The 27,737-nt window shown below is 40.3% G+C and overlaps 1 protein-coding gene across 3 annotated transcripts; it reads right to left on the bottom strand.

The window, feature by feature from the left end:
- Positions 1–918: 918 nt before the first annotated feature.
- cluap1 (clusterin associated protein 1) lies at positions 919–21,106 on the bottom strand. Of its 3 annotated transcripts, XM_034292427.1 has the most exons (14): positions 20,975–21,106; positions 20,588–20,665; positions 14,487–14,598; positions 14,291–14,375; positions 13,853–14,032; positions 13,512–13,607; positions 13,055–13,138; positions 12,796–12,929; positions 4,018–4,159; positions 3,765–3,837; positions 3,398–3,508; positions 3,074–3,126; positions 1,788–1,844; positions 919–1,517 (listed from the first exon to the last, which is right to left on the bottom strand). In XM_034292427.1, exons 2-14 carry the CDS (start codon positions 20,607–20,609, stop codon positions 1,344–1,346), a joined length of 1,323 nt encoding a protein of 440 aa, XP_034148318.1. In that variant the 5' UTR covers positions 20,610–20,665; positions 20,975–21,106; the 3' UTR covers positions 919–1,343. The 3 variants fall into 3 exon arrangements, with proteins under 3 accessions (XP_034148318.1, XP_010887136.1, XP_034148319.1); XM_010888834.4 differs by lacking the exon at positions 1,788–1,844; XM_034292428.1 differs by lacking the exon at positions 20,975–21,106 and having other exon boundaries at positions 20,567–20,628.
- Between the last annotated feature and the right edge of the window lie 6,631 nt (positions 21,107–27,737).

Genomic DNA, 27,737 nt, shown 5'->3' with positions numbered 1-27,737 from the left:
AATAGTTTGTATAATGTTTGGATGTGCTTTTAGGAGTTTTACTAGGCTTATAGGCGACAACTCCATACATGCCTTCAACTGTCTTAGCTTAGTTTATTCAAATGTTTGTTGAATAAGGTGAGCCTTCCTCGCTTGCTATTCTAAAATAAGGACTGATTAGCCTTAATCCCCTAATCTACAGCCACAGGCCTCTGCTGGGTTTTCAATTCTAGTTTGTGTCAATATACTGTTCTATGGAAATCTTGGAGTCTCATACTGCCGCCTTGACTCCTGGGGCCTTCAAATCAAGAAGCTCGTCCCTAAGAGCAGTCTTTATTAAAGCAGAGGCAATGGTTCCTTTTCAGTAATGGCTTTTGTGGTCACCCTCCAATACAGGCTAGTATTATGCAAAGCACTTGATATGTTTGATCTATGCACCATTACTCCACTCCTGGCCACTGAACTCTGTAGCTCCCTCAGATTGATTGTTGGCCTCATTGACTTCTCTCACAAGTCTCCCTCATGTTTGAGTGCTGAGTTTTTAAGGATAGTCTTTTTTTCTTGGTGGTTTGATGCAATTTCCACATCCTGACTATTGATCCTACTGTGCTCACTGTAATATCCAAACACAAATAATGTTGTTTTGTTCCCTTTTCCTAATCTATGTATTTGTAATACTTTATCTCTAACATCTGTAGAATTTTGTTGCACATTCACATCACGCCAAGTTTGAATATTTATCTAGACACCCTTAAGCATTGTGTTAAATGTACTAAGGTCTACTACAAAAAGTTTACTTCCACTACAAATAGCATTTAGATTTGAGTCCATGCTAGCGAGACTAAAGACAACCTTTAAACTGCCAAATCTATTTCATTTAAAGGCACAACAACATTTTTCTTTCATACTTGAATGACACTGAAGCAGAAACGATCAATGTAGATTTCTCATCTTTTAAGTGAAAAGATTAGAAAAACTTTGCAAACCCCTTCTCTTTCAATGCACAAGGGGTTGTGGTCTACAGTACCTAAAAAACCATGCACGGTTGCCAGGAATAGTAGACCATTCAGGCACTTGTGGCATACTATTTTCAGCGTACTATGGTTTGGGGCATATTATATTTGATGCATAGCATGCAATTTGAGATTCAACCTCAGATTAGAATTTAAAAAAATAACTAATTCAAATGAAAATACTAAATCTCTAGATGATACCCACTCACATATAGGAAGGTCTGATTAACAAGTGTCTTTATTCAAAGTAATAATAGTTTAATGGATAATTTTTCCTTACCAACATTTCCTTTGTGGTCAAAAACATTGAGTGAGTAAGTGAGTGAGTGAGAGAGTGTGTGTCTGTGTGGCTCAGAAGTCATTATCACTCTCATCTAAAAGATTGGGCCTCAGGGGCCCCCTGGATGGCCCGGATGAATTGGGTGCAGGGATTTCCAGGCTGTCATTATCGTCCTCCAGGTCTTCATTCTCCTCCTCCTCTCCTTCCTCATCTTCATCATCCACATCGATCTCGCTGTCCTCTGTCTGAAAAAACGAATTAAGTCAGATACAGTAACAAGGTACCATTGTGAACTGATGTCTTAATGCAACCACAAGTCAAGGACTGCTGTGTTCTACAAATGGCAGGAAAGTCTATACACAATACATGGATTAATGCTTAGCTACTGCTAATACAACCATCTGGGAACAGTCTCTAAGTACTACAAAACTATAAGCTTCTGCCATCCAATGGACAAGCTAACTGATCTGCTCAGTTCACATGCCACAGACTAGACCCCATGGCCCCACACCAACCTTTCCTTCTGTCTGAGTTAGGGCCCAAGGAAGAGACTTGTACACCACTGGTTTAGACTTTTGAAATGTTAATGGTGAAGAGAAAATAAGGTATATGAAATGAAATGGAGAAATAAGAGACATTGAGTGGTAGTGTAGAAAGAGAAAGATGGGGAAGGGAGAAGCAAGCAACGACAGGCTGAGAAGTCTCTGTACACAAGATTTTACATGGACCAATGTCTAAACACTTATAATAAACCTCTCTGGAATATAACACAGATTACCAGGCACTTTGACCCCCCCAGCTCTAATTTATCAGATGTTTCACCGGTCTCTTGGTGCGGCATTACCGGTGAAGTGCTTTTTGTTTGGCAGCGGGAAAATCTCCAACTAATGTCCTTTATCTCCAGTGATTAAACCTCACTCAATAAGAAGCAAATCACCAGTGTTAAAAAAAAGGAATTAGAAAGAAATACCACTGTTAGTGCAAGGAAAGACGATTTAGGATTATAAGTTGATCTTAAAATCGGTAGGACAATAGACAAAGGCTGAGTATGTTTTTATCTGCTCGTCTTTGGGGTCAAATGTACACCTCCTGAAATGATCCTACAGTAAAAAGAAAAATAATTATTTAAATTGATGCGCACTTTCCAAGCTAACTAATCTCTTGTTCTCCCAAAAACTGCTCGCACATATTGACCGGTCGTAGCAGCAAATTAGCACCCAAAAACAGGTTGATACCGTTACTCTAAAACTACAGTCTTTCTCAAAAAAATAACAGCACCATGTAAAACATTTGCTTAAACTTCCAGGAAAAGCAAAGAAACAGATGGCAGAAGCAAATACATGTTTTCCCCGTCTGGTCCCCGCGTCTGTGTTGCCTAGCAACGAGTCTGTACTCCGGCTTGCTCATTAGCTAACATTATGAAAGCTTCTTTCAGAGTCTCTACACTCGTTGTACATGACTAGTTAAGGTAAGCTCCCTCCGGTGTGCTGCTGGGTTTCAGCTCCAGCCCACAGCTCATCCAGCACCTCTCTTCCTCTGCTCTATCCAGCAAAGCATGACATGCCAAAAATAGACAAATATTTTTTTGATATATAAATCTGTCATTTTATGCTTTAATGACCAAACATGGTGAAAGATACAATGGAAAAAAAAAAAGGATTATTATAATAATTCTGGTCAACTGTTCACAAACTGTTTTATGAAAGACAATACTTGTTTAATTCTGAAATTAATATAACCTTCATGAAATAATGCACATGACCCTATAGACCAAAAAGCATGACCAAATATCAGAACTGACCTCCTCACTGTCTCCCCCCTGCATGTTACCGATGAGCCGGGCTCCGCCTCTCCCTGTTATGACAGAGGGTAGACATTCAAAGGTGAACTGACCTGGGTTTGGACCTTGTGCCTAAACTGGATGGTGCAGGCTTTTGCTCCAGCCAAACTGTAGTCAAGCCCTCCTGATTCACATATTCAAATGACTTCCAACAGGCATGGAGTTACTTTCGTTTAATTAGGTGCTGGGCTGCAACAAAAGCCTGTAAAGCACATTGGAGCCTCCTGGCTGTAAATTACTTTGATAATTGCCTTAAGAGAACCAGTAGTTCTACAGGGTTAGTACCTGTAATGGGCATGTTTCTGGTGGGACGAGGCTTAGGGGGTCTGCGATCCTCCATATCACTATCTGAGCCCTCATCCTCAGGGATGTCCATATCAGAGTCCTCGTCTTTGTCTATGGAGACACGGACCCAGAGAATCACGGGCAAGGGCAGAAAATATGAACCGAAGTATGACAAGTAATATTAAGTAGGAAAGGTTAATCCTTTTCCATGTGTGAACCGGAAAGATGGCTTTTCTAGTTGTGTGTTTCGTGCTTCCATGTGCTGAACTGGATTTAAGTTTTTGTGGCCGGGTGTGGGCTCTGTATTGTGATTTACTGAGTCTATTGTATAGTTTCTAAGTACAGAGCATGTTTTATGGTGTGTCACCTCCACTCCTCATCAGCCTTCTCTCCTCCTCCCGCAGTTTGTGCTGCATCATCCTCAGAGTGTTTTCAGTCTCCTGAAGAAAAAGACAGAACATCTTTTGATAAAACCTGTACTCAAAATACAACAGCCAGTAGAATGTATACCCTGTGTGTGTTCATTAACGTAATGTGCGTGTGAATGTTTCACGGCGGCCACTTGAACCGGTCTACCAAGCCAGTACAACCATGCGAGTGTGAGGAGGACTCTCACCCACCTCAAACCTCTCCTGCTCCTGTCTATGGTACTCCTCCAGCTGCTGCTCCAGGAAGCTCAAGTTCAGGAACTTCTCCACGTAGGTCTCATACTGCTTTTGTAGGTCCTCCTCAATCTTCTCATACTCATCCATGAACGCTGGTCTGGGAGAGGTGTATGTTACAGAGGGGTTGAAAAGGAATCAATTAATACTGTTATAGAAATGTGTTGAACTGATGTATTAGTGAATTCAACAAAAGTTTAGGAGAGTAGAGAATTACTGGTTTAGTATTGAGCTAATTAGAAAGGTACCAAGCCTGTAGGAAGAATGCAAGATACTGTATAGTGGTGTCGTTTGTAAAAGGGGGACAAGACATGGATGGATAGTTAAAGCCCACAGGTGGGCAAACTGCATTTGGAGGAATAAACCAAACTTGTTTAGACCTGATTAACATGTCTTGATGAAATGTCAGTAATTTTGTAAGATGTTGTCACACCTTACCTATATATAAGATTTTTTTTTTAAACTGTTCTTCAGGCCGACAATAGCACAAGATCAGTGAGAGTCTCTGTCCATATTTGCAAATATTATACAATAAACTGTTATTTGTGTTTAAGAGCATTTTGATTCTAATTGGTGAATTTCTACCACAATTTGGGGGCACGTCCTTTGGATCCCGAACCTGATTATCTCATGCTCATGTCCTGGCCATGTCAACTGTGCACGGCCAGGGACGTGGTCTCTGGAGCCTAAATCCTCCCCCGAACGTAGGCTGGCTACGAACGGGGTGAAAGACAGGGCGTCCGGCTGGAGTGAGTTTCGGGATTGTTCAGTACAGGTACCCAGAGTCACATTTTTAACTCAGGAGGTAAGAACACAATACAGTTAAATAGAGTTAAAACTGTTAACAGTACAGTGGTGGGACCACAGTTAAATAATCTCACATAAAGGACTGATGAGTTTATAAATGCATGTGGGGCACATTAGTTGAGATAAAATAGATCTGATGTGCGGGGGACTTTAATTAAAATAGATCTGATGTGCGGGGGACGTTAATTAAAATAGATCTGATGTGCGGGGGACGTTGATTAAAATAGATCTGATGTGCGGGGGACGTTAATTAAAATAGATCTGATGTGCGGGGGACGTTAATTAAAATAGATCTGATGTGCGGGACACGTTGATTAAAATAGATCTGATGTGCGGGACACGTTGATTAAAATAGATCTGATGTGCGGGACACGTTGATTAAAATAGATCTGATGTGCGGGACACGTTGATTAAAATAGATCTGATGTGCGGGGGACGTTGATTAAAATAGATCTGATGTGCGGGGGACGTTGATTAAAATAGATCTGATGTGCGGGGGACGTTAATTAAAATAGATCTGATGTGCGGGACACGTTGATTAAAATAGATCTGATGTGCGGGGGACGTTAATTAAAATAGATCTGATGTGCGGGACACGTTGATTAAAATAGATCTGATGTGCGGGACACGTTGATTAAAATAGATCTGATGTGCGGGACACGTTGATTAAAATAGATCTGATGTGCGGGGGACGTTAATTAAAATAGATCTGATGTGCGGGGGACGTTAATTAAAATAGATCTGATGTGCGGGGGACGTTAATTAAAATAGATCTGATGTGCGGGACACGTTGATTAAAATAGATCTGATGTGCGGGGGACGTTAATTAAAATAGATCTGATGTGCGGGGGACGTTAATTAAAATAGATCTGATGTGCGGGGGACGTTAATTAAAATAGATCTGATGTGCGGGGGACGTTAATTAAAATAGATCTGATGTGCGGGACACGTTGATTGAGAAAGAAATCGCCACACATAGAATTACAGGGTAAATCAAGGAAATGGATAAGTGAGGTAGTAAATCTTTGAAGTTCTCTCATGCCTACGGTGGGCCAGCAATAATAATGTAACGTAACTGTGGTGTTTGGACATGTGAACAATAGTATCTTTGGGAGTTGTTAGGTTGTCCGGTTAATGGCAGTTTCCATCAGAGACTGATGCATGGCCTTTCAGACAGATTGGAGGAATATGGATGAGGTAAGGTAAAGGAGTTGCAGTTGGAACAATGGCAAGTTGATTGGAAGGCGTATGGTATGTGGAAAGTGGTGACTGGTGAAAGCTTTAGGCAAGGTAGTGTTGGGTTTACTGATCTGTGTTCTAGTTATTTACGCTCAGGTTGTTGCGGACCTGGACTGTCCCTCTGACCGATATCCCACCCCCTCTTAGCGCCCCTGCCGGCCGTCCTACCAGCTATCAGCCTCAGTGCCACTTCGCCGACAGCGGGCCTGGTCCCCGCCTCAACAGTCAGCCTCAGTGCCACTTCACCGACAGCGGGCCTGGTCCCCGCCTCAACAGTCAGCCTCAGTGCCACTTCACCGACAGCGGGCCTGGTCCCCACCTCAACAGTCAGCCTCAGTGCCACTTCACCGACAGCGGGCCTGGTCCCCGCCTCAACAGTCAGCCTCAGTGCCACTTCACCGACAGCGGGCCTGGTCCCCGCCTCAACAGTCAGCCTCAGTGCCACTTCACCGACAGCGGGCCTGGTCCCCGCCTCAACAGTCAGCCTCAGTGCCACTTCACCGACAGCGGGCCTGGTCCCCGCCTCAACAGTCAGCCTCAGTGCCACTTCACCGACAGCGGGCCTGGTCCCCGCCTCAACAGTCAGCCTCAGTGCCACTTCACCGACAGCGGGCCTGGTCCCCGCCTCAACAGTCAGCCTCAGTGCCACTTCACCGACAGCGGGCCTGGTCCCCGCCTCAACAGTCAGCCTCAATGCCACTTCACCGACAGCGGGCCTGGTCCTCGCCTCAACAGTCAGCCTCAGTGCCACTTCACCGACAGCGGGCCTGGTCCCCGCCTCAACAGTCAGCCTCAGTGCCACTTCACCGACAGCGGGCCTGGTCCTCGCCTCAACAGTCAGCCTCAGTGCCACTTCGCCGACAGCGGGCCTGGTCCCCGCCTCAACAGTCAGCCTCAGTGCCACTTCACCGACAGCGGGCCTGGTCCCCGCCTCAACAGTCAGCCTCAGTGCCACTTCACCGACAGCGGGCCTGGTTTCCTCGCCTCAACAGTCAGCCTCAGTGCCACTTCACCGACAGCGGGCCTGGTCCCCGCCTCAACAGTCAGCCTCAGTGCCACTTCACCGACAGCGGGCCTGGTCCTCGCCTCAACAGTCAGCCTCAGTGCCACTTCGCCGACTGCTGGGTGACCTCGGTTCCACCCCGCCCGGCGACACAATTTTGGTGGAGAATGCCTCCTCTCGGTTGACGTGGCCAATCCCGCTGGTGAGCGAGACAACCCTCAACCTGTTGTACGCTATGGCTTGAACTCCGTAGTAGTGGAAGTGGTGATGCTGACTGGAAGCTGTTTTTGCTCCACTTCACTTTAAATGTACTGGGAGAGTCTAAACAGGTAAAGAAAAGGAAAAAGGGGGTAGAAGGATACTCTAGATACGTAACTTCTGCTGGCCCAGCCGGTGTTTACAGTGACGATGACCAAAGACGACTACAGACCCAGGGTAGAGGAGGAGGCTATGCTAACCGCAGCATTTCTGATAATGTCTGCCACTGTTGTGGTTCGACTGGACATTGACTTTATGAAGACACCCATGGAAAACGAGAGACAGCGGCTGTTTTAGATGTGGTGCTCCCACAAGAACAGAGACCGTTCCGGCTACGACGATGGAATAACCGTGAACGACCCATGGGAAACACGCAGGAACGCTGACCGCCAGAGGGAGGGGCCAGCGGAGACGATCCAGGACCAACATCAGTCAGTGAGATCATTCCTTTACACAACCCTATAAACTCTGATATATATAGAATATACAGGGCTTAAACATTTCATTGGATTTGGTAAAATTGCCGATTGGTTTCAGAATGTCAGAATTGATGGTTTGTGGAAGTAGTTTGAATGGTTTGAGGAAGAAGTTTGAGAGAGTAGTGAGATGGAGTTTTATGGGCGACTATGTCTTCTGTTGTTCGGTTGGTTGTTGGGGTTATAGATTGGAGTCTATAACCTGTGTAACCAGAGGCTATTGGATATATAACTCCCATGTTTACAGCATAATTACAAGGCATTATTGTTCAATATCCAGATAGGAACACATTCCATAATTTACGGTAAAAGAATTTAAGCCAAGGGTGAGGTCAGTCTAGGGCGTGGCGATTCATGTAGGATCTAGGGCTGTCACGATTTTAGTTGACGATTCACAAATAATTGCAACATTAGGCCTACACGTTGCATTGCTGCACAATTCTGAATGGGGTTGAGACGTTTCTAACATCGGCATGAAACTCCCTTATTCAGGTAGCAAACATATGATTTTGGGACCTAAATATTGTGCAAAATATTTTTGTCATACAAATGATTGCGACAGCCCATAACAGGACCTGAAGGAGGTTGCTGAGACGGTGTTTGCGCTCACACCTATGTTTTCCCCAAGCCCCGGGCCAATAGTCTGTTTTTATGATAATGGTTCATTTGGCCTGTGTTTTTGTATTCCTGTGAACAAGGATTCTCAATGTTGATTTGTGTTTTCTTTTCTGGTCTAATGTATCCTTGGACATGTTTACCAAGGTTATTGTTACGGTACGTAACATGTTTTTATTAGGCATCTGTGGAGATGTTTTGTTTTGTCATGTTTGGTGAACCAGGGCTGGATGCATTTCTTGCATCAAGGTTTGTTTATTCAATTCAGCCTTATCATAGGTGGCCAGGTGTAGAGATGTTAGCTGTCACGTGTGGGGATCTAAACTGAATGAAATATTAGACTTTGTAATGGGATTCAGTATTAATTTCATTAATTTTATAATCTCATATTTTTTAATGAAAATTTTAAATAGTGTCCCCCCCCCTTGCTGGATACAGAATGAGTAGTAGAGAGAATGGCTACACCTCAGTAATAATCTCTCAAAGTTTAGGAATAAACGCAGTTAATCTGAATCAAATATATCACATACGTAGGGGGACAATAGCCAATAGAGGGTTTTTCCCCCACAATATAATTTGTTTTACTTTATATTGCGAGATGGAGTTTGGTTAACTAAGAAGATTTTCATTTGTATGTTTCTTGTGTTTCTATTGCAACAAAGATGATGTTTGTGTTTTAAAGTGCATAGTCAGATACCTGTAGAAAATTCTACAAAGTGTTGGCTGACGACAACTGCCTCATCCTCGGCTCAGAGAGCAATGTGGTAGTAACATTTTCACCTACAGTGGGGAGAACAAGTATTTGATACACTGCCGATTTTGCTACTTACAAATCATGTAGAGGTCTGTCAATTTTATCACAGGTACACTTCAACTGTGAGAGACGGAATCTAAAATCCAGAAAATCACATTGTATGATTTTTAAATAATTAATTTGCATTTTATTGCATGACATAAATATTTGATCACCTACCAACAAGTAAGAATTCCAGCTCTCACAGACATGTTAGTTTTTCTTTAAGAAGCCCTCCTGTTCTCCACTCATTACCTGTATTAACTGAACCTGTTTGAAATCGTTACCTGTATAAAAGACACCTATCCACACAATCAAACAGACTCCAACCTCTCCACAATAGCCAAGACCAGAGAGCTGTGTAAGGACATCAGAGATAAAATTGTAGACCTGAACAAGGCTGGGATGGGCTACAGGACAACAGGCAAGCAGTTTAGTGAGAAGGCAACAACTGTTGGCGCAGTTATTAGAAAATGGAAGAAGTTCAAGATGACGGTCAATCTTCCTCGGTCTGGGGCTCCATTCAAGATATCACCTCGTGGGGCATCAATGATCATGAGGAAGGTGAGGGATCAGCCCAGAACTACACGGCAGGACCTAGTCAATGACCTGAAGACAGCTGGGACCACAGTCTCAAAGAAAACCCTTAGTAACACAATACGCCGTTATGGATTAAAATCCTGCAGCGCACACAAGGTCCCCCTGCTCAAGCCTGCGCATTTCCACGCCTGTCGGAAGTTTGCCAATGACCACCTGGATGATCCAGAGGAGGAATGGGAAAAGGTCATGTGGTCTGATGAGACAAAAACAGCGCTTTTTGGTCTAAACTCAACTCGTTTGGGGGAAGAAGAAGGATGAGTACAACCCCAAGAACACCATCCCAACCGTGAAGCATGAAGGTGGAAACATCATTCTTTGGGGATGCTTTTCTGCAAAGGGGACAGGACGACTGCACCGTATTGAGGGGAGGATGGATGGGGCCATGTATCGCAAGATCTTGGCCAACAACCTCCTTCCCTCAGTAAGAGCATTGAAGAGGGTCGTGGCTGGGTCTTCCAGCATGACAACGACCCGAAACACTAAGGAGTGGCTCCGTAAGAAGCATCTCAAGAACCTGGAGTGACCTAGCCAGTCTCCAGACCTGAACCCAATAGAAAATCTTTGGAGGAAGCTGAAAGTCTGTATTGCCCTTCGACAGCCCCGAAACCTGAAGGATCTGGAGAAGGTCTGTATGAAGGAGTGGGCCAAAATCCCTGCTGCAGTGTGTGCAAACCTGGTCAAGAGCTACAGGAAACCTATGATCTCTGTAATTGCAAACAAAGGTTTCTGTACCAAATATTAAGTTCTGCTTTGCTGATGTATCAAATACTTATGTCATGCAATAAAATGCTAATTAATTACTTAAAAATCATACAATGTGATTTTCTGGATTTTTGTTTAAGATTCCGTCACTCACAGTTGAAGAGTACCTATGATATAAATAACAGACTTCTAAATGCTTTGTAAGTGGGAAAACCTGCAAAATCGGTAGTATATCAAATACTTGTTCTCCCCACTGTAACAACGCTAACACAGTCATTTCAAATCCAATTCCTAAACAGATACTGAGGCACAGTTGTAGCCTACATTTGTTTTTAACAGACATGGTCATATGGTGAAACTCTGCTGGAGGCTAGGTAGGAGTGTCCTCCCTGACATCCCATTTTCAATAGCAGACTGGCAGGCACATGGTTGGACCGAGGTGGTGGCACAATTGACCACTACAGATAAGGACTGTTACACCCCGTTAGCCACTCCTGACTAGCTGAGTAAGGTGAAATTAGATTTGGTCTATATGGTGATAGCAGAACTGAACAACTGCCGTCATCCTACGGGAGTGAACTTATCCACATTATTTAGGTTAACCTACGATGCGCTGATAGGCGCACGTGGCTTCACTGGAAGGATGCAAAGGACCCTGGTGCAGACAGATTAAGATGAAGCCAGATCGGGTATAACCTGTAATCCCTTACCTTTAGGTTTCTCTATTCGCATCAATGCAGTGGTTAACTGGGTTTCATTGGCAACACACACTAGCATAGATTCAGTGACCATAACTTTGCATAATTATTCCACTACTGCCACACCAGAGAAGCTCCGCTTGCATGATTGTGTCCAGACCTGGTCACCAATACCTGTTCATGAGTTATATAATGTATTTGTATTACAGATACGTTATATAACGTTATATAGCCACAAGGAGTTTAGGACATAGTGATTGTCCCGCCATGACTCAAAGCAACTTCACAGCTCTAGAACCATTGTCAGAGCAGGTCTATATAGTCTGTGGTGGGAAAGCATACAGTTGCATTCCTATAGACGCAGGTGGGGTATACTGTATGGCGTACTTGGTATCTTTGATTAGGCAAGCAGACCAGGGGGAAATGGCAGCCTTATATCAACCCCAACCTCGCCATAAGCGAACACTAAAACCCAGCGTATATTCAGTGTTCTGATCTCAGGATATGGTACATACACCTCACAGAGAGAGATAATTGCCCTGTCCAGTGTTGGAGAAACAAATGATTTTAACCGCAGACATGATCACAGCAATAGGCAAGGAGCTCAGTGAAACTCATTCCGTTGTCTTACTACATTGAATGGCGTTCGATATGATCTTGGCCTCCTAAGGCGGTGTCTGCAAGGTGGTGGGGTCAGAATGCTGTACTTTTATTTCTGATGCGTCAGACAAAGTAATTAATTAGGTGCACAAAACCAATAAAGGAATTGCAGAGATTGACAAACTCCATGGATGGAATCCAATCTCAGGGTTACTGGTTTAGCAATGGGCTAATTAGAAAGGTACCAAACCTGTATTCTGCCAAGTAGGAAGAATGCAAGATATGTTAATGGTGTCGTAAGTAAGAGGGGGACAAGACATGCGTGGACATTTGAAGTCAAGAGGTATTTGAAAAATGCATATCTTTATATCATTTACAAGATGCTCTAATTAAGGGTGCCTTTCTTGTGATAGACAACATTTATGTATTGTTACAATTCTTGTCTCAATCACGCATTAGCACAGAACACTATGAATCTTTACTTTCTGTCAATAATGCTTCATAAAGGCTCCAAAACTACATGAGGCATGCCAGTATTTTGCTGGCTTGTGATATACTATTTTTGCATGGCAAATGTCTGCTATTTATTCATCCGCTACCAATTGTACTATCTTGTTGATATGAACTGATGCATGGTGCTTTCTCTCTTACTGCATATCTCAACCTCAATCACACAAAGGTTGAGTGCTTCCATAATTGAACGGAAATAAGAAAGTATCAGAAATGAACTAATCTTCCTCTCTGGTGTCTATAAATGTTCATGATATAAATCGAATTAACTCTTGCAACGACAAGAGTCCATCAGAGTTGGAATGAAAAGAGTGACATTCAATGTAATATGAGGAATATGAGGAGAAAACAACAGCTATTTGCTCTGAATAGTACCTGTTACTCAACAGTTATAGTACTACAATTTAAATGTCCCAGCAGTTTCCCTTGACTCACCGTACACTCTGTAAAGTAAGGAGTCTTTTTTGGTTCCTTTCCAGCTCCTGTTTCTTCTTCTCTATTTTGGACTCCAGGCTTGTCTCATCGGAGGACACATTGTTTAGCATGTCTTTGGTTTTATCCACACTTTCCTGAACCATGGAGCAAAACACAAACACTATTTAATGCATTAGCTACAAAGGTTTCTACTGATTGTGAATGGAAGTACATATATGAGCAGTGTCTGTACGCGTGCATGTGTCTGAGGAAAACACACCAATACTTCTTTGATAGCTGCTCTGAGAGCCTTTTCTGTCTCGTTAATCTCCAGGGGTCTGGAGATGGCTGCAGTTCTCATCTCCTATAATGAACAGACAATATTAATATTCAATGCATGTTAGGATATTACAATTCAACTCTCAAAGACATCTTTCTTCATAGTCCTTCACAGATACAGGTGAATAATTACAGTCGTTATTCTCCAAAGACTGCGGGTTTCAAGCTGTTAAGAAACCAGCCTTTCTAAAGCTTTCCAATTACTTCTCAAATAAATTACTGAGGTGAACAGTTCATTTGGTAACATCTCCATGTTTCGGGAGAGCTGTCAATCTGTTACCCAGTCCCTACCATACTGTAAAGCAATCTCTTTCAGACAGCCTGGATGCTATTCAAGTTTCCAGAACGTTCCCTTGTTTCCGAGTCAGTGTGTGTTGTGTGTATGTTTCTTTCCTCACCCTAAGTTCCACCTCCTTACCCAGGAGGTCATACAGCGACGCTCCTTTAGACGTGATATCTGAGGCCAGCTGCCTCGCTGCCTTTAGCTCTGCAATCTGTATCATATACAAAAGATGAGGACAATTCTGACAAACCCTAAGAAAAGTTGCATACGGTGCAACCAACATTCAAATTACATTTCTGAATACATAACATCCCTGTCTACAGTACACTGTAGTGGTCCCTTCAACTCAGAAGATAGATAACACAGAGAAATGTGTCCACAAATGTAACTTTGTAACTTCATTAACTTGATTATTTTCAGCCTAAAAATATGAAATGCATGCATACAAATTCTTACCTTCGAACCCAAGTCAAACTTAAATTTGCTATTTTCCTCCTCCACTTTGTCCCCAGAGGCCATCTCCTTTGTCTTTATAGTACTGTACAGCACTGAGGTCATCTTTAACATCTCTTTTACAGCGTAGCCATCAGCCTGGTACAGGCGCTTTGTGTTAACCTTGATGTGAGCCTTTGTTGCCTGAAATTAAATAATGTTTGTCTTTCTTTCATGAAGAGGTTAACACTCATAGTGGCCTTGCAGAACTGTTCAAAAATAACCTACTAATATTTAGATGTAAATTGTTAAAAGTAGTCTTTGTGCATAGACTTGTGTCACTGAAGGGGAATAAGATTTCAAAGTGAAAGATCAGAAGCTCAGCATATTAGAGGCTCTATCACATTCATTTACTGTGGAACTGTCCTCAAGTAAATGAAACGAAAGCTATTGCAAATTTACCATAAATTGGGCCACTGCCTTTATGAAGAAAATCCTGTCTGCCTCTGTGTCCACATCAGTTGGTATGTCCATTTGCGGTTCATATCTATTGGAATGACAGGAAAGTAGAATGAAAGAAACATTGTAGCAGCAGTGTATTGTTTACAACTGTCAGATAACTAACTACTGCTTTTGTCTGAATGTGTCTATTACTCACCTAATCACAAGCCAGATGAGAATTTCAGCCACAAGGGTAAAGTTTGGGGTCCTGAAGTTCTCCATGGATATCAAGCGAGGATAGCCCAAGGCTCGCATCATTTCTGTGAAATCTGTCAAGAGATACACAATCGTAATGTACAAAATACCAACTATTTGCTACCACAATAACTAGTTCAAAACTTGCTGGAAAATACAACTTGTGACACCTGCATATGATACATTTTAGCCCTTGGACAACATAGCCGGGTCTATTTATGTTGATGAAAACCCATATGCCCTGTCCAATGATCCCTCCTAAGATGTTATTTCCCCTAGGACTACCATTTACAAAACATGCTGGCCCAAAGGTGGATATTAGGAGAAATAGTTTTTTTACAAAGTAGTTAAAATGGCTAATTAGTTTCATTTCTCCAACAAGCCTATTTTTATTAGTCCACATTTTGCTATATACACTCCCACCGCCAAGGAGTATATAAGGGTAGTTCTATTCTGTTTGTTCATTCTGAGACATCAAATGTGGTATGCAAATATCACATCTGTATTAATGGTTGAATTGTCCCAAAAAAAAGTTTTTTTCAAAATGTGGAAAGTGGCTGTTTCAAAATGCCAGTTAATGCAATGAAATGTAATGGTTTAAAAGCACTCTGAATTCTCACATACAAAACAGTATGCTCTTTGGCGTGTTCCTAGAGCATACATTTCTATTTATTTAAAAGGGCACAGAGAAGGACACTCATTTGCTGACAGCCAAAGTCTGACTTTTAAATGTTTTCAAGTTTCATGTCAAATTCACCATAATTATTTGTAAAAAGCCCACGGGTACGTCGTATTATTATATCTGGCTGACAACAGTGCATAACAATTTGAAAAAGTACCTTTCAAATTTAGAAGGATTGACTGCAAAATGCTACCCTTTATTCATAGGCTGGAAGCATACTGTAGCTAGCAATACAGACATCAGTGGTTGTAGTGAAAGTTGTTTCTAGCAGCTGTAATGCAACAGATTGGTAACAATAGCATGAATATATTGGGATGAAGTCCATACCGCCATCTTACTTGACTTTTTACATGAACATCGTTAGAAATACACACACAAATAATAGCCTACAGTAATTTTGCTGGGGGGGATCAGGAGATTCACAAATGTTTAAATTAAATTGTTTTTGTCATTTAGCTGACACCCTTATCCAAAGTGATTTATATTGGTGAGTGCAAACATTTATGACCTGCTCCCCCATGGGAATCAGACCTACAACCTCTGGCGTTGGAAGTGCTATGCTCTGCCAACTTATCTACACGGAACCCCTCTGGCATTTTTTGTTTCCATGACATTTCCATTGATTGGGTTCCAATAAAATCTTTACCACATCTATAGATCTTCAGGTTTGTTTTTTCAGATGTAATGAAAGATATTCAGTTTGGTCTATAGGTATTTTGATAGTGACCCATGCTTTGTTTTTCCCTACTCCAGCACACTGGATTTGAAATGGAACAATGACTAAGAGATCAAAGTGGAGACTGTCAGCTTTTACATCCATGAACCATGGATTTTGTAGGAATTGCAGACATTTTTATAAATAGTATGGAGGAAATGTACTGAGGTGATGTATTGGTTAATTATACCATTATATAATTAAGTGAAAAATCACTAGCTACCTACTGTGTTGATAGTAAAGTACTGAGTCCATGTAATTAGACAGTAGGAAAATGCTAGATTTGTTAATACAGAGCTAAACTAATCAAAGGAACAAGCCTAGGCTGATTGACACCATAGTCATGTGTTGCTCAAAGGTCAGTTATTTTTCAAAATGTTGTCCAACATTCTTGTTCATACAAAAGGTGTTTCTGAACTGTACGGCAGACAGACTGTCACTGATCTTGTGTTAGTGTCTTTCTTTCTTTCTTTCTCTATTTGCAAATATTAATAAACTGTATTTGTGTTAAAAAGTATTTTGATCTCTGCCTTACCTAGGAGTTCTAATCGATGGAATTACCATCACAATAGTCCCTCTATTTTATTTGAATAAACCTAATTAGACAAACTGAAATTGTTGTCATATTTAATATTTGGTTATTCAATGACTGCCTGGAGTATGTACTGCCACCATCTATAGGTCCTGTTTTTTAGGGGCATTTTTGCCTTCAGAAATGAATGCTCAGTTGGATTCAGGATGGGTGATTGACTTGTCCAGTCAAAAACATTCCACTTAATGTCCCTGAAAAGCCCCTTGGTTAAGAAGTGTATTTGGGGTCATGTTCCTGTTGCATGGTGAAGTGCTGTCCACTGAGCTTAAGTATTTGGTTGAATCTGAAGACTTCAGAATTCCTCTTACAGCTCTCCTCTTTCCATCACTCTGGTACAAGTTAATATTCCTCTCAACATAATACATTCTTCCAAAATCCTACAGGTTTTTTTTATGTACTTTTAATTAAACTGGAATCAGGCCGGTCTGTTCCTGAGGCTTACAAGTGGTTAGCACTTTGTGGTAAAGCTTATCTGAGTAAGTTAATTTAGTCTTCTCTTTATGGTACTATTTAACAAATCTATGTTAGGTCTGTTTCCAGCTATTGATACTGTATGACACATTTCTCCAAACTAAGATCCATGGTCTCAAAACAATTAACAGAGCCATCTGAACCTTTCATAATTTAGCAAAACTCATTATACATTATTAATTATTACTGATTTCACACAAATTACAAACCACATACACCGCTTTCCCCACACACTAGACACAAAACGTTAGAAAAGGTGTCATCTGTGAAAGCCATGGAGCCTAAACAAACAAGGTGAAAGATGAGGTAAAGGAATGAGATGAGCTAGAGTAGGTGGGGAAAGGAGAACAGGGGGGAGGAAGAGAAGGGGACAGACAAAGAGGAGAGGGAGAGGAGGAAAAAGAGGAGGAGAAAGGAGGAGGATGAGAGGAGGAGAGAGGTTAGGAAGAGGAGATGAGAAAGGAAGAGGGGAGTAGGCAGAAAGAGCTGAAGAGAGGAAGAGGAGAGGGGGTAGGAAGAGGAAGAAGAAGAGAGGGGTAGGAAGAGGAGAGAGGGCAGGAGGGAGGGAGATGGGAGTGGAGAATAAGCAGAGCGGAGAGGAAGAGAGCACAGAAGGTGCAGATGAGTTGAGAGCAACACTAATTGAGCATGTATTTTCCCATTCTCCTCCAGGTTTAAACTTTAGGAGGACATGAGGTCCTGGTACACATGCAGAGTACATGGTTTGGGGGGCCCGTTGCTGTCCCTGTCCTTGTCCATCTGGTCATATTTCTGACCTAGTCTAAATTTAAATAGACTCTGGATTTAGCCCAGAGAAATATATTAATTATTTCAATTGGACTCTTAATATCTCACCCGGCACAGCCAGAAGAGGACTGATCACCCCTCTGAGCCTGGGTCCTCTAGGTCTAGGTTTCTTCCTATAATTCGGCCTTCTTAGGGAGGTTTTCCTAGCCTCTGAAATTCAACACTACTGTTGTTTGTTCCTTGGGGTTTAAGGCCGGGTGTCTCTGTAAAGCACTTTGTGACAACTGCTGTTGTAAAAAGGGCTTTATAAATAAATTTGATTGATTGATTGATTGATTGATGTCTTCAACCATGGACAGAGTTTACCCTAATGATAGAAATATTACTGTGGCTTTACTCATTCAAAACCTCCAGTGCATTTTACTGTACCTTGTGTCAGTTTAAGTGTACATACCGTAAAATAAGGTAGTGCTATACCAACCATTTACTACCTGCTAAATTTATATTTTTCCCATAGATTATTCAGGACAAGAATAACACGACTTCTCTCATACAGAACCACACCATCCACCTCAAAGTAGTACAAAGAATAATCAAGGACAATCAAGTGTTTCATAACATTCAACGATGCAGTCTGGCCACAACTAATTGAGTCCTAAAGAGAAATGCCCTCCGCATGAAGCAGGTGTGCAGTGCCCTTTGAGAGAAACTCTGGCTGAGTGAATGAGTTGCCATTTCGGTTTGTTCGAATAAGTGTCTGTACGCACGTTATGCTCTACGAAATAACTATATTACAATTGTAATGATGTGTGAAGCTGACAACACATGATCACCAGCAACTTTGGTGAGCCAGCTGAGCCATTGTGTTTTATTTCTATAGAGTGGTGCTGAACCCAGTGCCAGGCTACATCACAAAGTGGTCTACCCATTTCAGACCCCTGATCATGTGTTGCCAGCTGTCAGTTCCATAAGTAACCAACTATGTTTTTCATTTTGTTTTTAAAGGTTTGCGGAGTTAGACCAAGAAATTATGAATACATCCATGTTGATGAAGCTGCCCCACCCCAAAAAAGGGAGGGAGGGATGTAATTGGGCAGCGTGCTGCAACGGTCAATGTCCCTGGTCATTGTAGGGATAACGTTACCATCTGTAGTGCAACCTCTGTGACTGGGGTTGTCTTGGGGACATTCATTCATTTTTCAATGTTCCCTCCACAACAACCTCATTCCACAAGAACAAAACCTCAAACAACTATGACGGATACAGTTTGTGGAAGTTCTGTCTGATTCCACCATTCAGCACCTGTATGTGTATAGTCTGAAAGCTACTCATATTTTTGATGGTGTTCCCATACATTGTGATGTTGACGCAATACACTTTGGCCTGACAGATGAACAGGATAAATTAATTAGTTACAGAAGTAAACATGTTTGTGGTTTGTTACATATATAACACACAGACACACATTTATGAATATCAGATGTACTAAAATTGACAAATTGTATTTCCAAAGTTTTGAGGAATAGCCATTTTGCTTAACTCACGGAAAACACTTCAACACTTGGAAAATAATGTTCAGATGAATGTGTTTTACAATTAGTACACCTGTGTGGCTATGCCTGACTATATTAACAAATCAATAACAGACTGGAATTGGACTGTTTGGCAAAATGAGTCTGTTACAATGGCTGTGTTCAGTTTTTTGAGACCAGAAATATTTGGAGAAATGTGTCTTATCAACTGAGAAAAACAACAGTTGAAAATGTTTTTCTTAACAATTGAAAGCATTCTTCGTTCATCCAATAAATTGGTCAACCGGGTTGTTTGCTGTTGCTGAGCTCACAAGCGTATTCTTCTTAACAAGGTAACAGTCTATTTTGACACCCAAGGTTTTGCCTATAGTTCTGATTTATAATTGTTTTGCATCACGATGGCATACCTTACTGCTGTTGTTATTTGCTCCTCATGGTAAGCGACAACAGCAACAGATTCCAAATGCAAATGCCACACCTAAAATCACTGCTAGAACTCTCTAGTACAAGAACTAACAATGCAATAACACACTACTTTTGGTCCCCTAAATTGGGAAGACTATGTAAAAAAGGGCTGCAATTCCAAACAGTTCATGGTTTATGGATGTAAAAAAAATAATATTAGATTTTATATTGCACTTTTAACTCCTATTGTTACATTTCAAGTCAAGCAATTTCAAGTGATGGAGTACAGAGTCAAAACAACAAAACTTTAGTCACTGTCCAAATACTTATGGACTGCACTTTATCCTCATATCATAGTCATCAGTCAAAAGCATTACACCTAACATCAAAATTGCTTTTACTAAAACCAGTGAATACTAGCAATGGTAAGATTTGCCAACTATTGTACTAATCTTAAGTTATCATAATAATATCACACACTGTATGCTTTCGAATTATGCTGTTCAGATTGTATTTGTTTTGAATGGTTAGATTTATATGCACTTTGTTTATATACATTAAAAAAGTATATATTAAATGCAAATGTTTAATAGCATTATTTTTTGTAACAAACCAATACATTTGAAATACATTGTGGTTAAGGTAGTTTATGATTTAATTTAATAATTTTATTAGATTTGTTTTAACACCAATCATAGTCAACTATGGCAAACTGTTTGACTTGAAAACCTTTTTTTTTTAAAGAGCCATTTGGGAGTCAAAAGAGCCGGCTCTTTTTGGTGAGCTGAAAGAGCCGCCTAACTGAAAAGAGCCAAAATGCCCATCACTACACTGTTCTCTGAGTGTATCTTTATCAGATTACGTAAATCATATCTAGATAGCTGGCAACAATACGTACTTTGATTAACTTGCTACTTACTTCGTAAGTCTCTAAATGACATGATTTGTTCTTCTTAACGTCACGTAACGTTAAACGCCCACTGAAATCTTCTTGACCCTGAAAGATTAGAGAATGAAAACATATTGCCTCTTTTTAGGTTTCACCAAGGCGTTACTGCAAAGTACCATAATGCTAGCTTGCTGCGTTAGATAACTAGCTAGCTACTAATTTGAAAAAGTAACGAACTTACACACCTAGGAATGTTTCTAACAGTAACATTATTTAGCTATGTTATCGAACTGTAGTAATAGTGTCGATGAATAACGTTAACCCAGAACGTTTGCTAGGATAAATTATCGTATTGAATTGGCTTAAAACCGCCATTTAACGTTGCACACAATACCTTAATAAAGTATAGGCGTTTACCTTTTTTGGGCGTTAGATTGGTTAGCTTTCTTGTTACCTAGCTAACGTTATCCGACAAAAATAATAATATAGCTAGTAACTTGGCCAGACTTGCCCGTCTCTATGGAATCCAACACTACAGAATCATAATGGAGACAAACCTAACGGTTTTAATGAAACGCATTTCCATCACTTTACAAAACGTGTTAAAGCCAAATTCTTATTCATTATAGAACCATTCGATATAGTTTAATTATCATAACATGAGCTTTGTAAACTCAGTTAGCATAAACGTAAATTGGTACACACTTAAGAGTATTTGCAAAACGAGTAAAGGTTATGAAATTGTGCGTATTATCATTATGGGCCTTGATCGCTAGAATTGGATAGGGTAACCGGGTATCAACCAGTTATCCACCAGTTTTAGTGCACGCAAGAAACGTCCGTATAGTTCTCTTCTGCAACGCTACAGGTGCACTGTCTGCAACTCGCACCAGGCTTGCCACAAGACGCAGCATCCACTTAAAGGTATATTATGTCCTCTATATTAAACTATATACTCGGGCTGTGGAATTGTTCTTTGTTTATAGTTGATGTTGTCCGGTTGGGTTATTGCATTGCAGCACGAACTTTAAAACGACTTGCATATAACCAACGCTTCTCAAATAGCATTGTGCAGATATCCGTAGTTCAAGTTCAACTAGGTACTGGGAATAGAGGAAAACTGCTGTTTTATTCTAAAGCCTATCTGTATACGTGTGCATGTACATTGAAATAAAACAGTTGAAATGTTGTTCGTCATTAGATACTTCTAAATTATGTATAGCCACAAATCATGTTTGTGATTGTATCATGTAATGGAATGGAATGCTTTAGCTGAAATATATTTGTAGCAACACAAATGGTTTAATTGACATATGATTTAATTTTAAATGTCAACCCCTTGGGCAACCTAGACGTTTTGTGCATCTTGGCTTGTATATAGCCCATTGTTTTTGTAAATGTAATTGTTACAGTTTATTCAAAAGTAAATCTCAAAATCGAAATTAACATTTTGGTTTTAACATACAACAAAAAGTTACTAAAAACAATTGGGGTTTAAGCACCGTTTTAAAATCTTAAATTCTTAATTATTGGAGTTTTATCTTTGCATCATTAATCGTAACTAACGCTGGCAATTCAGTTTTTATTTTTATTTTATTATACTGACAATTGACAATTATAATGATGCCAAAGGGACGTCAGTTCAGAAATATACCTTATAATGTGCGTTTTAAGGTTATTTGACAAAGAATATTAAAGATGTGTAGTGTGCTTGCTACTTTTTCTCAAGCAATCTTGTTTTTGAAAAGTTATAGTACTGGTGACTGCAATAGTTATGGTAATGACTTGTTATAGTTGAAAAAGTAATTATATAAAATATTTGATTGAATATGATAAGAAAGAATAGCCGAAATATATGTGACAGTTGTCTTAGCAATTTAATAGTTCAACTATTCAATAATTATTGTTATTGGTTTCTAAAATTTGTAAAATGTTGTTTCATTGTTTAAAGGTAATATGAATAGCAAGCAGTGAATGTTCTAATGTAATTGAGTGATTTGTTTGCATACAAATCCCATTCCCTCAATTATTTAGCTATTCCCATTCCCTCCTTCTGGCCCTTCTGGATCCTTTTAAGGGTCCCCCAAAATGAAATGCAGCCGTTAGAGTAAGAAAATACTACAAGAAAATACTATGTGATAAACATAACTGAGCAAATGTTCACAACTCTGTGTTTTAGGACATTGTTAGCTAAATAATTAACTAGACAGTGGACAGTAAAGAAAGAATAACTAAAATCACAGCTATATTTCAAGAATTATTAAAAAAAATATTGAGTAGAAATTTACAGATTTCCATTGCTTTGTAAGCACACCGAATGAAAAAAACAAAACATGTCAAAGTTGTTTATTATAGGTTATTACACTTGTTTGGGTTTTTCTAAGCCTGAACAATTATATGCTCAGCATCCTGCAGTTAACTGTACAGCACTGTGTGTGTGTGTGTGTGTGTGTGTGTGTGTGTGTGTGTGTGTGTGTGTGTGTGTGAGTGTGTGTGTGTGTGTGTGGTCATTCGTTTAAATGTTCTGTCATGAATAACCTGGAACAAGGTTAAAAAACTAAAAATATGTTGTTGCACTCTAGCTTTTAATCAGATGTTGTACATTGCATAGAGAAGAACCCTGGCATAAGTTCTCATTTTATTTATTTATTTGAGTAAATGCACAGCTTAAAAAAATTTTATATTTATATTACCATGGTAATCTTCTGAAAAGATGAGCCTGTCATTCAGTTCAGCCACAATGAATGTTAGACCTGGTCAAGCAATTGTGAAGCCACTGGCATTATATTTTTCTGTACCATGAGCAGAAAATGCTCTACTCCATATAAATATTCCCTCCTTGTACAGTTAATCTTCACTATCATTCTTTACTCTGTTTGACAGAGAAAGCAATGGCTCAACCTGTTGCGCATAGAATACGTATTTCACTACTTTGTCACTACTGTGTCCATAGGGAAACTACTTTAGCTGTCACTGAAATTACTTTCAAATTGCTCCTGGGAAAATATAAAAACAACTAATGTGATCTGCCAATCTTAGCCCACCAGTGTGTGTATGCTTCAACTCCAAGAGGGTTTGAGGATTGATTCTGGGGCCCGATTAGGCCAATATGGCAAGAATTCCAAGAAATTAGTTGTAAAAAAGTAATAAAATGTAAATAATACGTTTATTATGAACTTTATTACTAAAATATTTCTTTCCACTTTAATAACGACTTACACTAAAATGTTGTGCTTCGAAGTGGGCTGGACCGCCCAACTAAATCTTGCCTGTCATGCCAAATTGTGTTTGCCAAAAAAATATCCCCCTGAATCACAATGGGATTCAAGCAATTCTAGTGTCCATTGCTATATGAACTGTAGGATGATCTAATGTGTCAAATTTCAAAGATCGTTATAGCATAAATGACCTTCTAGTAATTTAAATAATGCACATTGGGACCTGTTGTTCTGAGGTGTGGTTCAAGAACTCATGTCTTCCTAAGTTTAAACGGAGTAGGACGCAAGGAAAATGTAGAGAGCGCATTCCTTAGATTTACAAAGGATTTACAAAGGAGAAGGAGAACTGACCTTGCTACCCCGACACAATAATACAGTTGTGCATATAAGTTTGCATACCCTTGGAGTGCTTCTTCTTGAGCCACTACTTTGTTGACTTGGCCGTGTGTTTTGGGTCATTGTCATGCTGGAATACCCATCCACGACCCATTTTTTATGCCCTGGCTGAGGGAAGGAGGTTCTCACCCAAGATTTGACGGTATATGGCCCCATCCATCGTCCATTTGATGCAGTGAAGTTGTCCTGTCCCCTTAGCAGAAAAACACACAAAGCATAATGTTTCCACCTCCATGTTTGACGGTGGGGATGGTGTTCTTTGCGTCATAGGCAGCATTCCTCTTCCTCCAAACACAGCGAGTTGAGTTGATGGCAAAGAGCTCGATACTGGTCTCATCTGACCACAACACTTTCACCCAGTTCTCTTCTGAATCATTCAGATGTTCATTGGCAAACTTCAGACAGGACTGTACATGTGCTTTCTTGAGCAGGGGGACCTTGTGGGCGCTGCAGGATTTCAGTCTTTCTCTGCATAGTTTGTTACCAATTGTTTTCTTGGTGACTGTGGTCCCCGCTGCCTTGACATTATTGACAAGATCCTTCCGTGTAGTTCTGGGCTGATTCCTCACCGTTCTCATGATCATTGCAACTCCACGATGTGAGATCTTGCATGGAGCCCCAGACCAAGGGAGATTGACCGTTGTCACCTTCTCACCAAGCTTCTTGGCGATGGTCTTGTAGCCCATTCCAGCCTTGTGTAGGTCTACAATCTTGTCCCTGACATCTCTTGGACAGCTCTTTGGTCTTGGCCATGGTGGAGAGTTTGGAATCTGATTGATTGATTGCTTCTGTGGATTGATGTCTTTAAGAGTGTGCTCCTAAACTCAGCTCGTTACCTGTATAAAAGACACCTGGGAGCCAGAAATCTTTCTGATTGAGAGGGGATTAAAAACTTATTTCACTCATTAAAATGCAAATCAATTTATAAAATGTTTGACATGTTTCTCTGGATTTTGTTGTTGTTATTCTGTCTCTCACTGTTAAAATAAACCTACCATACCTACTGATAATTTCTTTGTCAGTGGGCAAACGTTCAAAATCAGCAGGGGATAAAATACATTTTTTCCCTCACTGTATAAGAAAAGCAGTCAATTGAAATATATTCCTTAGGCTCAAATCAATGAATTTGATGTTAGCATTTGCCCATGGAAATCGTTTACAATGCCAAACTGCAGTCAGGTCAAGACCCTGAGACACTTTTTGACAGTATGTGCAGGAATTCAGTTAGCATGGGTACTCATGGTGTGTGGAAGTGAGGCCGGTTTGAATTATTTACAAATTCATTTGAACAACGTTGGACATAGCTTATAGTAGAGAAATTAACATTCAGTTATGTGGCAATAGCCCTGATGCACATTTCTCCAGTCTGCATGCCAATTGCACATTTCCTTAAATCTTGAGACATCTCTTTATTGTCCCCAGCACCAGGTGTACCTTTGTAATGACCATGCTTTTTGACAAGTTTATTGATGTGCCATATCTGTCAGGTGGATGGATTATTTTGGAGAAATACTCACTAACAGGGATGTAAACAGATTTGTGCATGAAGTGGAATGGCATACCCCATTTCTGGGATGTTTTATTTCAGCTCATGAAACATGAGGTCAGCACTTTACATGCTATGTTTATATTTTGTTCAGTGTATAAAGAACAAAAAAACATGTTCTTAAACTATTTTGACATTACTACTCATGCTTAAATTTAGGTAAAAAAAACTGCAGGTAATTACTTCCAAAGGACATCAAAGCAAATCCAATGGAAAACACAAATAGAATTCCCAAGGGCTACAATCACTGAATGTCTACACAGTGAAACGTAACTGATTATTATGGATTTTCAGGACAATAAATTGGCCTATACAGTCAATGTAAATTCACGCTCATCCACAAATTTCAAACTGTTTTGCTACTACATCTCAATGGCTGAGTACACTATATAAAGTGTCATCAGATTTACAGATGTATGCCCCAAGAGAAGGATTGCATGTGACTAATAATTGTGAAGACAACTCTTCTACAGAGCTGATTTTACAGGGACATTTCTTTTTTACAAAGTTTTTTTTCACTTTTCCAGAACTTGACTATAATGTTGTATTCATTATGTAATGTACTGAAATGTATTTTATTTATCCTAAAATAACACCGGGCACGAAAAAGCTGTCCCTGTTTTGGAGGTGACTGCAGAATGCTGTCCTTTTAAGCAGGTTACAAATAAAAAGCCATATCTCAGACTGGCCAATAGAAAGAAAACATTAAGATAGGCGAAAGAATACAGGCACTGGACAGATGAAGAACTCTGCCTAGAAGGCCAGCATCCCAGAGTCGCCTCTTCACTGTTGACATTGAGACAGGTGTTTTGCGGGTACTATTGAATGAAGCTGCTAGTTGAGGACTTGTGAGGCGTCTGTTTCTCAAACTAGATACTCAAATGTATTTGTCTTCTTGCTCAGTTGTGCACCAGGGCCTCCCACTCCTCTTTCTATTCTGTTTAGAGACAGTGTGCGCTGTTCTATGAAGGGAGTTCTACACATCGTTGTACGAGATCTTAAGTTTCTTGGCAATTTCTCGCATGGAATTGCCTTAATTTCTCAGAACAAGAATAGACTGAGGAGTTTCAGAATACATTTCTTTGTTTCTGGCCATTTTGAGCCTGTAATTGAACCCACAAATGCTGATGCTGGAGATACTGAACTAGCCTAAATAGATACAGTTTTATTGCTTCTTAAATCAGCTCAGCAGTGTTCAGCGGTGCTAACATAATCACAAAAGGGTTTCTGATGATCAATTAGCCTTTTAAAATGATAAGTCTTCTTAAAAAGCATTAGGCCATCTGATAAAATAGTTTAAAGCTATTAATCTCTCTTAAAAACACTATTACATTAGAATAAATACAAATAAATATTATTTTGAATCCTTTGGGAAGAGGGGGGATAGGAGTGTCATTTTTGGTGTCAGGTTTTTGTCTGTAACTTATGTCTGTCTTTTTTGCTTTCCTATGTGGATAGAATTGAAACAGCTACATCAAACAGAGTTTTCCCCAAGGACGTGCATCAGGTGATGACTACTGTGAAAGATACGTGACCAACTTGTTATTTGAAAAGTCAGAGAAATTCTCTTCCTCAAGGGTCACTTAAAGACTAGAGCCCCAGGTCTTCAGTCCCTGCAAGCCCTCAACATTTATTTTATCTAAAATAGAATATGATGCATATTTAAAAATAATATGGTACTAATCGTTACATCAATAAAATACATTTTTGGGGACAATAACCAGACCAGCAGTTTTTGTCAAAAACAACCATGAATTGAAGGAATGCATTTTGATTTAATGGCTTGTACAACCATTAGTCAAAATTGAATATGTCAGACTTAGGGTTGTGCTTTAGTTTAGGTTTTTGGGGTTAAGGTTAGAGAAGATAGGATTTTGTACTGGAATTACTCTCTGCCTATTTTAATACTGAACTATATTTTGTTAATACCTCTCTGTCAGGCATGGAGGAAGGAGGAGCAGGAGAACGAAAGCGAAACGTATTTGCTGTGTTCTTTATTGTAAACGACAGCTGCGAGGCT

The sequence above is a fragment of the Esox lucius genome, chromosome 5 (assembly GCF_011004845.1).
Source record: "Esox lucius isolate fEsoLuc1 chromosome 5, fEsoLuc1.pri, whole genome shotgun sequence".
Taxonomy (NCBI): Eukaryota; Metazoa; Chordata; class Actinopteri; order Esociformes; family Esocidae; genus Esox; species Esox lucius.
Note: the sequence above shows the minus strand (reverse complement) of the source record. Positions and strands in the feature narration are given on the sequence as shown.

Excerpts from the sequence above, each read along its gene's own strand:
- cluap1 (XM_034292427.1), bottom strand. The coding sequence starts at position 20,609 with ATGTCATTTAGAGACTTACGAA. Across the intron at positions 3,509-3,764 it reads AAGGCTGATGAGGAGTGGAG|ACAAAGACGAGGACTCTGAT; the intron begins GTGACACACCAT and ends GTGTCTCCATAG. Across the intron at positions 1,518-1,787 it reads TAACTCAGACAGAAGGAAAG|ACAGAGGACAGCGAGATCGA; the intron begins GTTGGTGTGGGG and ends TCGTTTTTTCAG.